Below are 14,872 nucleotides of genomic sequence, written 5' to 3'. Positions count from 1 at the left end.
TGGAATGTTAATAGAAAGTACTTCTGGAAGGAAAACGTGGTTGTTGTTTCCTTCCCTTGAAAACCATTTACTGAAAGGGACATTGTTGATTTATGGGGCCTTCTGTCTGTCTTTCCAGAACTCCAGCGCAGATCATCGGGTTCGACTGGACCTTGGGCTTTGGGACAAATTCAGTGAACTTGCAACGAAGTGCATTATTAAAATAGTGGAATTTGCAAAGCGATTGCCAGGCTTTACAAGTTTGACCATTGCAGACCAAATAACTCTACTCAAAGCAGCCTGCCTGGATATACTGGTATGTATTTTTAACATCATTGTTCTCCTACTAATGCATTTTCTATTCTTCTTTTTATTGTAATTGACAGGAAGAGGGGGGGTGAAATACAGCCCTGACCTTATTGTTGTAAAATTGAACTTACTGGGTAGTCTAATGCAGTCAGAAGATGACTCCAGCACACCTACAGAGGTGTGTTGAGAGGGATGAGCATACTTATCAAAATAAGTCCTTACACTTTGTGGGTTTCAGTAAAAGGGGCACATTTTGGTATTGTGGCATGTGTAACTTCGGAAAATTTTCTGTACTGTTAACACTGAAGAGAAACCTGTTTGTCCTTCCTTCCTCCTTCCTCCTTCATCCTTCCTCCTTCATCCACCCTCCTCCCTCCAAAACATAATTTTCTGCATAAAGGATACCTAGAGAGACAGTCCCCTATATAATGGTTTAGGAATGTGCTGTAGCTGTGGTCATGAGGGAATTTAAGGAACAAGACACAAGTCTCCAGAGTGTTTTTCAGGTTTTAGAGGGGAAACTGGTGTGCCTGGAGCCTGTTTGATGCAAGCCTCTGGCACTCAGATCCCCCTGCTTTCTCCAGTACTGCAGGTATCTGTGGAAGTGGCCGATATAATGGACTTGGTACAGATTTTAGCTAAAGGTAATTTTATTTTAGATAGGCAAATGTACAACCTGCAGGAGGGAACTACGCAGGTGGGCAGGGAGTTTTTCTCCAGACCTTGCCTTGACACTGTGTCAAGGCAAGCTGTCTTCCCTCCCTTTGTCTCTGGTTGTGTCTGTCATGCTGACCTTCAGAGGAGCCCTCTGGGATCTCAGCATTTCTTTATCAAGACCTTAGAGGTCTTCAGGCTTTTAGTGGCAAATATGCTTTGTATTATTGGTTGTAGCAATAACTCACAGTAAAACAGTATGTTCAATGTAAACATGTTTTAAATGTTTTATTCTGAGCTCAGACCTTCAAGTCCTCATTGAGCCAAGCATGGCCAGTCAAGAAGCACATTGTAGGATGGCTACTGTAGATATATTTTTTTGTCATGACACAGGAGTTTAAACTAGGGAAGTTGAGGTTGAAGTAATTAATCTTGGACTTTCTAAAAGTGCATTGCTTCAAACAGGATCATGTTGAGGAGGACGTTAACTGCTGTGACCTTTTCCTCTTGTTTTGTCAAAAGCTGTTTGGAAGAATCGCATCAAGAGGACATTGATGAAGGAGGAAGAGGGGTAGGAGAGGGGAAGGGGTATCATTCTTTGGCCTATAGAAAAAGGGAAGGTTGAGGTTGCCCTGGCATGCTTGAGAGTCACCTCTTGTTGTTCTCTTAATCCAGGCACTCATTCAGACTCAGCCATCCCATTGTTACTGAGAGTGTCCCTCCGTGGGGCAGGGCCATTCGTTACCAATTGCACGCCTGTCATCACCAGCTCTGTCCTGATAAGACTCCGTTACGTTTCCCTTACACAAGAGGCAGATGGTGATCAAAAACCTGCAGCGTTGCCTCGAGTGTGTTCTGCCAGCAGTAGGGGATGGGAACTGCTTTGTGCTGTGCTGCTGTAACCTGTAACAAATAGTTAATACAGAAACTACCCAAAAAAGGCAGGGAAGAGCTGGGATATAGCAAGAATCTGCATATCCAAATTCTTTACCCGTAAAACTTTAGCCCTTAATCTGCCACCCTGTTTGTCTGTGCCATGCCCTGTCTCCATAGCTGCTGGATTACAAATACCTTAATTCTGTAATCTTGCAAGCTCCTGGTGCTCTTTGTTGGGATGGGCAGTGGGAGCTTGCCCTGGGAACATGCACAGCCCCTGTTGCACAGGGTCCCCGCAGCAGCTCCACTCAGTGCTACCATTGCCAACACCAGCTCAAAAATTGAGGGGAGCATTTTTGGTAGGGGTTTTATCTGAAGTGCCTCAATAAACACACTTTGATCAAAGTGATTAAATAAAAGCCGAGTTGCCAGATGAGAAAAAGAGTATGAAGCAGGTGGTAAATGGTGACTTTATTTCAACTAGTTAATGGATAGAAAAGGTTGATTCTTTAATATGATTCACTACTTTGTGGCCATTGGCAACCTTCAAGCTCTAGTTATAAACTTTATTGAGGCCTGTCATTCCTGATCACCTGCTCATTCTCTTTTTTATTTTTCACAAAGCCAGAGAAGGTGACACATCTAAGCGAGCAGGGCATAGCGAGCGCCATAGGAGCCCGCAGCTGGGAGGAGCTGAGGAACAGATATAGCATGGTTGCTGCAAATGGTCCTAACTTTTCCTGTGTGACATTTACACAAACTTTATGTGACTATTTTATGGGCTGCTTAAAAAGAAAATGGGATAATTACCATGACACAGTAATGTGTAGTGTGCGCGCCGCCTGTGAAATGCTGTATCCATTAAACCCGCATCACCTGCACATAATCGGAATTGCAGTGCCACTCTCTATCTTTATTTAAGCTGAACATCAGTACTGGAGCAGTTTCAATAGCACATATTTCCACCCCCGCAACAAGCCAGTTGTCCTCGTTATGAGTGTTTCAAACGTTTCATTTTGCTGTGCCTTGAGATACAGAGCGAGCCCTGTTCCCCCTCCTGCTGCACCGAGCACCCAAGTGCAGGCTGTGTGAGCTCTGCTGAGCAGGGCTGTGAGCCTCAGCAGTGTGCCCTCATGATCCCGCTGCTCTGCCATGCCCTGGCCATGTTCCCAGAGCCCGGTATGCGGGAGGAGCAGCATGGGGCTCCCAGGTAGGGTGGACAGGCTTCCCTGCCAGCAGGACCCCGGCTTCACTGCCCGCCGGCCCTTCAGCACTAGCCATGGGGAGTCTTAAGCATTTATAGACCCTGCCGAGATCTCTGCTCAGCTGGTTCCTGTGGCTGTGGATGCTTGTTGTGGTTTGACATTGGCCCAGCACCAGGCACCCACCAGAGCCGCTCGCTCACCCTCCCCTGCCACAGCTGGGCAGAGCAGGGAAAAGGGGAAAAAAAAAATTTACAAATGCTTCATGAGTTGAGGTAAGGACCAGGAGAAACACTTCAAGGGCGAAACAGGCTCAACTTAAATTGCGAAGTGAGTTTATTACTAACAGAATCAGAGAAGGATAATGAGAAATAAAATAAGCCTTTAGAACACCTTCCAGCCCTCCACTCCTCCCTCCTTCCCACCAACAGTGCAGGGAGACAGGGCATGGGGGCTTGGTCAGTTCATCACTGAGATTTCCTTCTGCTGCTCCAGGAGAGGAGTCCTTCCCCTGTGAGGCCGTGGGTCCCTCCCACGGGGCACAGTTCTCCTGAACTTCCCTGGCATGGGTCTGCTCTCAGGAGCAGCAGCCCCACCGCCCCTGCTGCAGCGTGAGCCCCTCCCACAGGCACACAGCCCTCCCAAAACTGCTGTGCCGGGGCTCTCTCTTTCCACGGAGTGCAGCCCTCCAAGGACAGGCTGCTCCAGCCTGGAAGAAGGGCCCTCTCTCTCCACTGGGTCTCCCACTGGATCACAGCCTCCTCCAGGCACCCACCCGCTCCAGCACGGGCACCTCCCCCACGGGCTGCGGGTGGATCTCTGCATCCCCCATGGACCTATGGGCTGCAGGGGGACAACTGCTTCACCATGGTCCTCACCACGGCCTGCAGAGGAACCTCGGCTCTGGCACCTGGAGCGCCTCCTCCCCCTCCTTCTCCACTGACTTGGGTGTCGCCATGTTGTTTCCTCACATGTTCTCACCTTCTCTTCTCTGGCTGGAATTAACAGTGCCCCACTATCTTTGATTTTCTTCTTAAATATGTCATCACAGAGGTGTTACCAACCTCTCTCATTGGCTCAGTTTTGGCCAGCAGCGTGTCCATCTTCAGAGCCACCAGCCATTGGCTCTGCCGGACATGGTGGGAAGCTTCCAGCAGCTTCCTCACAGGAGCCATCTCTGTGGCCCCCCGCTACCTAAAACCAGGCTGTGCCAAACCAATACAATGCTTAAGCCCCTCTTAAACAGGCTTACAAAGGAAATGGTGCCAGGAGCTCAGTAAACTCTGATGGGTATGAGCCAAATAATTGTTTTATATACAAACAAACAGTAACTCTGGAAGGGAAATAACATCAAGCTTCCTGAGGCAGCTTGAGGCGCCAACTGAGGATCGTGGAATTTATATCTTGTCTGGTGCCAAAAGTTTTAGGGATAAATATTACTAAAATTCAGTCAATAGCCCCTGTAAAAGTGAGTGCTTCTGTCTGCTGGTACACTGGCCCAGCAGCAGCCAAGCATCCCCAGCCTTGCTGAGCTCTGGCAAGATAAATGTGGAAAGAATCCAGAACCCAGTCTGTCTTAAATCCAATGGATAAAAACCTGAGAAGTCATTGAATGCTAATCCTTAATGATGTAATTTTTGCTTTCTGTTGTAAACCCCTGTGCGTTAATGCCAGGAAGGAATTTGTGCGTGCGGAACAGCCTGTGCTGATGGGGTTTGGCAGCACCATGGGGCATCATTGCTTCAGAGTCACCTGCCTGGGTTTCTCCTCTCAGGGAACTGTCCCAGCCAGCTGAGGCAGCTAGTGTCTAACAACAGGATTTCTTAAAAAATAGGCCTGGCTTGCCCTACCTAATCTGTTTAAAATGAATAACAATTCTATGGTAGCAACAAGGTTATAAATGCAACTTTCTTGCTGACTTTGGTTTTGTGCCTCTGGTAGGGTTGTTGCTTTGCATTTTGTGACGGGCTCATAAGAATCCCTAATGCTTTAATATATAAATATTCCTTAAAACAAAGGGCCCTTTAATAACGAGGAAGAACCGTATTTATGGCTGCAAGTGGCACTTAGGAGCAGAGTGACAACTAAAATACTTGGCTTGGTTGCAAAACCTAAACAACTTTGAGGACATTAGGAGTTCAGTTTAAAATGGAGAAAGATACCATGATTTCTTATTTTGAAGTGCTGATGTTTCCCATATGTTCTTCAGTGAATATGAGCTTGAAATCAGCTTCACTTTGACACTGGAAGTTTGCCCAAGAACGGTTTAGCAGCGATCAGCAATATCCATGGCATTTCACAGATCTTGATGAAGGACAGAAATTAAAAAAAAGAAAAAAAGAAAAACACCATTTCAAATGATCTGTCTTGGAGTTTAATAACAGCGTGTTGTGGGATAATGTCAAAGGAATGCAGAGGAAACCTGAGACCTGATTGCTGCAGTCAAGCTAAGTGCATTGCTGAAAACACATAGTTGATCTTCAGCTGTGCCAGTGCCCAGTGGAGCTGCTGCAGGCTCCTCCGGTTGACAGCTGGTGCAGCCCTTGGGGTACGGAGGCCTGAAGGCTGCCTTCAACAAAAACCTGTCCTACTTGCTGCCTAAGCCTGGAAGTAGCTTAATCCTACACGACTTTATGTTTTAATTATAAATTTCACAGGACCCCTGCAGGTCCCTTTCTGTGTATGCACACAGGGGGCTGGCTTGAGGCTGAGTCACTCCAGATTTGTTCCTGATGAGGATCCAGCCTGGAAGTTCTTCCTCTGCATTAGCCCCGGGGGTCTCTTTGCTGAGCACTCCTAGCATGCACCCCCAAACGCAGTGCGGCTTGTGGCACTGGGGAGCAAACACAGGGAGCTTTGCTGCGAGGGAGCCAGCAGCCTGGTCTATGGTGGCAGGTGTGTGTTCAGCCTCTGGGTTGTTGGAGATGATCACTCCAGGGCACCCCAGTCCCTCTGGGCAGGGATCTCTGGGGAGTGCAGCAGCTGGTGTCCAGACCTGCCCTCTGAGGGAGGATCTGGGGGATCCATATCTGCCAGCCCTGCTTGGGCAGCTGCCAGAGAAGCTGTAGGCAGCCTGGGGAAAACACCACGGCATTGCCCAATTAAGCTCCCAATCCTGCTCTGCTGATTTGTTCGGAATGGAGTCCTGAGGCTGTGAAGGGAGGAACTCTCCTTGCTAAGGCTTACCAATTGAAGTAGCACTGGAATCAAAGAGGCTGCCTTTCTCCCCGACTGAGCTAAGGGAAAAGCAGTACCAGGTAAGAAGTACAGAGCCTTGTTGCTCCCAAAGTTGGATACCTTATGGTTGCTGGCCATGCACCCTTACTGGAAGGCAGCGACTGCCTGTGCAGACCTTGGGTGGGAAGAGCTGCACTCCAGTTCCTCTTGCGTGCCATGAGAGAAGCAAACCAAGCAGCTCTTGGGTGTCACAATAAATATGCAGCTTTTGAACCTTTGTTTTCTTGAACACCAGATATTCTCCATGCTTCTCCTCCTTTCTATACAATCTTTTAATGATTTAAAAGAGGAACCCACAGTGAACTTCAGGGGAGCACAGCCAGTGGTTACTGGCAGTTCCAAATGTGGTAAAGATGCTGCCTCTTACTGACAGGGTGCTGTGCTTTATAATGTTAATTTTTTCTAATGATCCTGAGCAATACATTGGCTACTACATAAAATCTAGCAACCAGCAGCCTTTTAAGATGACATATGTTATGGGAAATTTGTGGTCACTGAGGAATTCATGTGCTGTGTGTTTGTATGTGTGCCTCTCTTGATCATTGATTTAAATAATTTCAAGAATTTACTCTTAATTCGGGGATAAGACAACAATGTGAAACATGCCTGTGCAACCACACAAAGTTTCAGTGTTTCAGTGTATACCCAGAATGTGAGATTAGATTATTGCTGAGATAGAAAATAGTTGAAGATCCATCTGCAGAAATACACCCTATTAAGTCTCTTACCAAGGAGCTGAAGAAGAGAATAAAAGCTTCCCTATAGGTGTCTTACAGACCGTGTTCTCCTCATTCTCCTCCCTGCTTATTTGGAATAGTGTTGGCAGGCAAAGATGAAAGTGGAAGAACCAAGCCCAGACTGGTCAGCTGCTGTGTGCTGGGGCCTCTGACTCAGAGCCTCAGCAGCCATAGGAGTAATTAAATTCTCCCAGTGCTCTCTTACATTCATGTAAATCTTTTTTGTTGTATCTTTAAAACAAGTACGATGGGAAATAAATACAGTCAAGCCCTGAAAAAACACAGCTGTAGTCTTAGCTCAGCTAATCAGCCTGACTTCAGCAGGGTTTTAGTTCAGTTTAGTTTAGGGATAAGCCCTCTCCCACCTCTTGATTATTTTAAACATTAAGCATTGATATATATAACAGAAATATGTCAACATGATGGACGTCTCTTTCATTTGGTCCTTAAGGCTGTGTTCATTAATTGCAGCTGTACAAATGATCCTGTGCCACAAAGAGTCTATCCTGGCACACATCCTGCGTTTGCTCTGAGAGGTGGAAGCGTTCACACACACACTTGCTCTCTCTGGCCGTGCCTCCTCTGTGACAGGGCTCTTGATGCTGCCCGTGCCCCAGAGGCATTTACTTACAAATTGTAGAGCATCCTCAGTGTTTTATTCATGTGTTTTGCATCGCTTCCTGTCCAGTTAGAGGTGTGAATCCCCATCCTCCCCTCGAAGGCTCTTTCATCTGGGGTCAGCACTGGGTGGCTATCGGCATACAGGCAAACTTGCCAAAGCCAACGCTGTCTGGGTGCGCGCAGGAACGAACGACACTGTCAGCAGCTTTGCAGCAGGCAGGCAGGGTCTGCCACTGCTGGGGCTCTGCAGGGGGAAGCGCCAGAGCCTGGAGGAAGGCTCGAGCCAACATGCTGGTGAGGAAGTTTGGTGTTACAGCACACAGAAGTAACAAACACTATAAAAGAAAAGCTGGGCCAACTCCTGGGCCGCTAGCTGGGCTGCCAGTAGTCCTGTGTGCTGCCATTTGGAGGTGCAAAGTGATATTCTGCAGGGTGAAAGCTCCCAGGCGAGCAGTTCTCCAAGGAGACCCTACCTGCAGCTGCTGGGGAGATGGAGGGCTTTGTCCCCATAGCACTGTTTGCCTGTCTGCTCTCACAGAAGAGGGGAAGGCACCCCAAAATTCTGCCTCTTCAGCAGCTCACAGCTGTCCGCACTCACTGTCACAAGGTACCGCAGACCAACATTGTCCTTGCCAAAGACACAACCCAGGGAAGTGCTGCCGTGCAAAACTGATCCCCAAAATCAATGAGATAGGCATTTGTTCGAGGAGGTGAGATGCTTTCAGGATGTTGTTGGATCAGATCAGCAGTTCATCAGATCAATCTCATTTTATACTTAGGTGTGGGTGGCAGACTAATTAAAGACCTGGTTTTGTGAATATCACTGTAATGTTGGTGACCTGAGTGGTGAGTTGCTCCAAAGTTTTCATTATTTCATACCTAGGGGGAAGTTTCTGTTCTTAGGTTTGTTTTACAAGAAATACACATAGTCAATAGAGTATAGTTATGTTGTACCTGAGAGTTTTTATGCTGCTAGAACTGCACAGACTGGAGTTTTGTTTTCAGATTGTTCTGACGTGGCCAAGTACTGAAGTTCCACGGAGTCATTCGCCACACCGAGAAAATGCAACAAACCTCTCACAGATTAAATTCTTCAGATTCCATTTTTCTTTTTTTTCCCCCAGATCCTTAGAATTTGCACAAGATACACACCGGAACAGGACACCATGACCTTTTCAGATGGCCTTACCCTAAACCGAACTCAGATGCACAATGCCGGATTTGGCCCACTGACTGATCTCGTGTTCACATTTGCCAACCAGCTCCTGCCTTTGGAAATGGATGATACAGAAACAGGTCTCCTCAGTGCCATCTGCCTAATCTGTGGAGGTATCGTACAAGCATGAACTCTGATGCATTTCAAAAGGACAGATCCGATGATGTCTTCATTTATGTTCTGCTTGTTTTGCTTTCCTTTACTTACACATATAAAATATATATATATGTAACATTATGATATTTATTATATAAACTACTTGCTGCTAAAGGTTTGTTTTCCGCTGGTGATAGTTACTGGTTTTATTACTGATAATTTGAAAAAAATTAATGGAATCATTGTGTCAGGAAACCAGTCCTATTGCTTACCTGACAAAGGGCATTGAGATACCTCACGGAATGGTTGGAGTTGGAAGGGACCTCTGGAGATCACCTGGTCCTGCTGTGTTTTTGCTAAGCAGTGTATGGGTATCTGCATGAATGAGCTTTCTTACAGCAAGATGCCCAATTACTCAGCTTTTACTCATAAATATAATTTTGTGCATCTGCATTGGTTATAGTCACATGGAAGCCATTGGTGATAACTTTATTTAGCAAAAAAATGTATTATACTTCCAAGCTGGGACTGATGGCAACTCAAAAGTAAAATCACGAGTTTAAAATACAAAAAGTGAAGTCTCAGATAATTTCCAAAACAATCTCTAAATTTCTGTTGGTTTAATCACTTGGTCTCTCTCCTCCTTGGCAAAAATCTGGATTAGCAATAGAAACACACCTTGTTTAGCCTGGGCCATTTTGTTGAAACATAAACTGGGTGCTACTAGTGAATGTTTGAAAAACAAGAGTCAGTCTTTGTTGGCAGTGGCCCTTTAGTACAAAATCATTCTGATTTTATGTTCCTCTAACCATAACACATCAAAAGCATTGATGGGCTCCTAAGATGTCATTGATATGTGACTGGTGCGTCCTGGTGTAGAGGGGTGGCATTTGTTGTCACTCAAGCCAGCACTGCCATCTGCTGATTCCTGATGGTAACTCACCTTACTGTAGCAGTAACAAAACCAAGCTGGTAACAAAAACCAGCTGTAATCTCTATTTGTACCTGGGTAGCCTATCCGTGACACATATAAAATTAATTCAAAAATATCGTTTGCAGGGAGAGGGAGGTACAAGAGCAAACTGGTAATTCTTGACCACTCAACCCTTTCCAGTCACCAAGGAAAAAAATTAACCCAAGTTTCAGAAGGCCTTGGTTTATCCTTTTCCTATGGAATGCTCACTGTAGAGTGTGGGTTGTGTTGCGGAGAATGAAATTCATGGAGTTCTAATCAAGAACACGGAGGAGCTTCTGTGGTTTGGAGTTTATTTTAAAAAATAAATATTTAGAATCATATGAGCGATATGATACTTTCCTACAGATCGCCAGGACCTTGAAGAACCAATGAAAGTGGATAAGCTTCAGGAACCCTTGCTTGAAGCACTGAAAATTTATATCCGAAAGAGAAGACCCAACAAGCCTCATATGTTCCCAAAGATCTTAATGAAAATCACGGATCTTCGTAGCATCAGTGCAAAAGGTACAGTGTCTCCCAGTAACTCAGCAGGAGTGGCAGTGCTGCATTTCAGAGGAACTGGCCTCAACACCTAACACATCTAAGAAAGGTCCTTGTGACCTTTCTCTTCCCAGCTTCTTCACCTAATTCCTACCTTGAAATTGGTTTTCCTTTAAACATACACGGTGCTCCATTCTCCATGCAATTGACAGTGAAAAAGATGTAGGTGCAAGTGGCTTAGCAAATCATTAGCATGAAGTCTTTGTTAGACATTTTAGGACAAGATAAAACCTTTGTTAATGTTTACAAGGGGCTAAACATGTGCTTCGTATCACCAATGGGTTTTAAAAAACAGTCTGGTTACAGACTGCAGAAAACACTTGTGCAACCAAAATTCCCCTGAACTGTGGTCTGAGGTATTGGAGATTTAGAACTGATTTGGTCCAGCATTTTGGAAATTCAGCCCCTCTATTCCAAACTCATCGTGCCTAAACATGGATCAGTTTCAACATTTTGTGTAGTCTTGTATGTGCTGGATTGATCCTGTGCAATACACACAGTCTTTAAAGCACAGGTGTAGCTGAATGCTTTCATTTGATCAGAACAGGTTCCCCAATGTACCAGTCTGAAAACAGAGAGTCTAAAGTGCAACAATTCTTGTTCTTCTGGTGTTGATGCAGTTCCACCTTCTTACTCTGCTTACTCAGCAACAGATTTGCTGTCCCTAGATAAGCAAGCACACAAGCTTGTATGTGCAGGTACCTGTGTAGGTTGGATTTATGCTTTTGGGAAGATGACTGATTTCATTTGACATGATTTAGGGGAAGACTCAGGGGAGAAAAAACCCAGTAGTTAATTCACTCAACTAAATACACTTGTTTTAAATTTAAACCTTAACTGCTCCACTTCAAACAATATAAATCCAAGTTAAAAGATTAAGTTATAGCTATCTTTATAAAAAGAAGTGAGCAATTCAATTGGATTGATTAGAACCAAAAGAAGGAAGGGAAACACCAGAGGTGGAAGCAGAAGTATCCTAAAAAGGAACCACTTACCAGGTTATCTAAAGCTCTCACTTCACCCTCAAGTAAAGCAAGCTCCATCCAACTGAATCTACAAAATAAACTTAGAGCAGTATTGAGCTATAAAAGCATTTAGAAGGAGCCCTTTCCTTCCGCTGTTTGTGTTTGTGGGAAATTCATTTCCACTTCCCTGATTCTTTACCCTGATTCTTCTTTGCCCTCCCGCTCCTCAAACACAACTCCTGTCTCTTTAAATTCAATTCACAAGAAAAGACTTCATTCTAAGTATTTAATTATATTGTTACTGTTTCATAGTAGAACTAAATCATACCAAGGGATGGTGATGTCCTGGAGGGGTGGGGATATCTTGAATTTCATTTGAAAAGATGTACATTAGACGATAATGACTTTGGATGGTACCTGATCCCTGAAAGCAATCACCAAAGAAAGCGCGAATCCAAAACACTGAGAGTGCCTCCTTTGGCATTAGAGGTATTGTAACGAAAACCTGAAGTGCTTGTGGGACTGAAGCAAGGCAGTTCTGAGTTCTTCTCACCTGAGTTCTCTTATCCCCTGATTAAATTGGAAGTTTGCAAAACCTGAAAAATTTCTCTGGCTCTGCACTGAATGACCACACAAACACTTCACTGCACCAGACATAGCAGAGGAAAGCAGATGTTTAACATGGCCAAATTCAGTTCATCAGCACAGCTCTGACTACAGCTGGTTTTCAAAGCAGCTCTCAGCATCATTCTGCATTAATGGCTTTCCCACTACAGTTATTTAAGAGACTTTTAAATCAGCATTCACTTGGAAAGTCAATCACTGCCTTTGTAGATTATTTTTTTGATGTTCCTCATGTAAGGCATAAACACTTAAATGCTCCTTTCCAGTCTGGAGTGACCAGTGCTCTCTCCACCATCTCCACTGCAGCAGCATGGATAAGCAGAGTATTTCCAAAGGCTCACTCCTCTGGAATGGTTCATTGATAACCAAACTATTTTCTCTGTATTTTTTTTTGTTTCTTCTTTTTGTTTAAAAAACACAGGTTCCTCTTCCATTGGACTCCAATTTTAAGATGATCAGGAATCCTGAGCAACACAAATGCTGAGGTTTATGGCTATAAATTACTTGATGCACAGGTCCCTCAGCACTGCCTGTCCTGTGTCCGGCAGGGTCTTGGCTGCCGTGTCCCTGCCTGCTGACCACACACTGAGACTTTGTGTTGGGCTTTTTTCCTCCCTAAACCAATTGTTGTTGGCTCCCAGTCTGAGTGGTCATGATTGATGCAGTAATTTTGTTTAATCCTGCATGCACTCACCTGCAGAGCTCCCTCTGCATACAAATGCCTGTTACACATGACAAGGCAAGGCAGAGCTGAGCAGTGCTCGGGGCTCCTGCACACTTTGGTGGTTCATTAGCACAAGACAAGATGCCTGAAGAACAGAGAAAGCAGCTTCCTCCTTTTGCCTGAATGTGTTCTTTTATAAAGTAATTGTTTGCTAAATTCTGCATCTTATTTCACAGTTTTCTCTACGGGAAAGAAATGTTTATGACTTAGATCACTTGCAGGATTCACCTCACCTATTTACCATAGTCAGAACTTTTGCCATTCTTTGCAGATCCAGTACAGAATAAAGACTAAATGTTATTCCAGTTTATAAAGACATCTACATGAGCACAGTCTGATTTAATTTTTCGGTATAATGTAATGTAATGCCATTTTGGTTCCTTCTTTGAAAAAAGGCAGCTCATCCAATTTACCTGTATTGAAATACCAGTTGCTATGTCATAGGTTTGAATTAATTTGTTAAGGAGCACTCACCTAACTCCTTTCTCTTGAACTGCATGAAGAAGTTCACTCACATACATTTGTATGCAAGAAGTATAGAAGGAGACACCAAATCCATGAACAAAATACAGCCTGAAATTACTACTGTAATGCTAACAGAAAGGAAATATTATGAATCATGCTCATAGAAAGGATTTTGTGTTTTCTTTTTAAAGGTGCAGAACGTGTCATTACACTGAAAATGGAAATTCCTGGATCCATGCCACCTCTTATTCAGGAAATGTTGGAGAACTCTGAAGGACATGAACCACTGACACCAACCTCACATGGAAATACTGCAGAACACAGTCCCAGTATCTCACCTAGTTCAGTGGATAACAGCAGTGTCAGTCAATCCCCTATGGTGGAATAAGACATTTTCCAGCTACTTCAGACATTCCTAATACCTTATGTACAGGGATGAAAAGCAAGAAAAACATTTTTACTGCTGCTTAGTTTCTGGACTTAATATATATCTATATATGTATATATATATAGATAAACTCAACAAGGACCAAGAAATTTTCATATGTATCGATATATACTCCTTGCTGTTTAAACTCTTAAAACTAGAAAATGCAAACTTTTGAAACTTTAAATCAGCCATTTCATGCAAAAAAAAAAAAAATAGTTAAGCTTCTGTTTTCTTCTCTGAACACTCAATATTGCATGGTGACAAGACAGATCTCAGTCTTCAAATTCTGGTTGCATTTCTGATGACTTTGTACATACAAATGTATGGCTGTACTCTCCATACTGGATGTTTGGTGCTTTCCTTTTGTCTCTCATACCTAAAACAATCAAGACACCAACCACAGGACATGGACTACTGTACACATCCAGAGAAGGAAGTTGAAAGGACCATCTGATTTAGTTGAAATATGAAAACTTGTCCTTGCTGCCCTCAGTTTGCATCTTCTTCCTTGTAAAAAGTATACAAAACGTCACTGCCCCAGCAGAAGAGGTATCGGTATCAGCATTAACTGCCAGCTCAGTTATTCAGATGTCATTTGTTCCACTGTTAATGTCACTTTAAATTTTAAAGAAGTGGTTTCTTAGCTGGCTGGTGACCTAGCTCCACAATTACCTGCTCCATTTCGACAGCAGTGCTATAGCTTCCAAGGCAGAAACACTTTTCAATGTTACCATGTTTTTGTTTACTTGTTCACAAGCCATTAGGGAAGCTTCATGGGATGATAACCAGCAAGACTCACAGCTTTTGAATCACTGAGTCCAGGGTATTTCCTTAAGAATCAACTGCCAGGAATCAGCTGGGTTTTCCAGCCCTCCAGGTGCTAGGGAATTACAGCTAGGACTTCCAGAAACACAAGGAGAGAATCTGCCTTCTTGGCCTTGTTAAATCACCATGAAGCAGAGTGAAAACTGTGGTAGAATGGTTAACAGATTTAAAGTGTCAGTTTCTTAGGTTTCATTTAAAGCACTAGTGGAATTTTTTTTTTTTTTATATATTCTAGCAAGTCTGTGATGTACTTTCACTGGCTCTGTTTGTACATTGAGATTGTTTAACAATGCTTTCTATGTTCATATACTGTTTACCTTTTTCCATGGAGTCTCCTGGCAAAGAATAAAATATATTTATTTTAAGAATTGTGTAGAAGTAGTCCGTCTAGCCCAA

At 44.0% G+C, this 14,872-nt stretch overlaps 1 protein-coding gene across 12 annotated transcripts in view; it reads left to right on the top strand.

Moving 5' to 3' along the window:
• Positions 1 to 14,841, top strand: part of RARB (retinoic acid receptor beta) — a 323,260-nt gene extending 308,419 nt beyond the window's left edge. For all 12 annotated transcript variants that reach the window (XM_032107895.1, XM_032107886.1, XM_032107923.1 and 9 more), the window contains 4 exons: positions 119 to 295; positions 8,740 to 8,944; positions 10,249 to 10,407; positions 13,413 to 14,841. In XM_032107895.1, the coding sequence (XP_031963786.1) occupies positions 119 to 295; positions 8,740 to 8,944; positions 10,249 to 10,407; positions 13,413 to 13,609 (738 nt within the window). In that variant the 3' untranslated portion in view covers positions 13,610 to 14,841. The remainder of the gene's footprint in view (positions 1 to 118; positions 296 to 8,739; positions 8,945 to 10,248; positions 10,408 to 13,412) is intronic.
• Positions 14,842 to 14,872: the final 31 nt, after the last annotated feature.

The sequence above is a fragment of the Corvus moneduloides genome, chromosome 1, assembly GCF_009650955.1.
Source record: "Corvus moneduloides isolate bCorMon1 chromosome 1, bCorMon1.pri, whole genome shotgun sequence".
Classification (NCBI taxonomy): Eukaryota; Metazoa; Chordata; class Aves; order Passeriformes; family Corvidae; genus Corvus; species Corvus moneduloides.
Note: the sequence above shows the minus strand (reverse complement) of the source record. Positions and strands in the feature narration are given on the sequence as shown.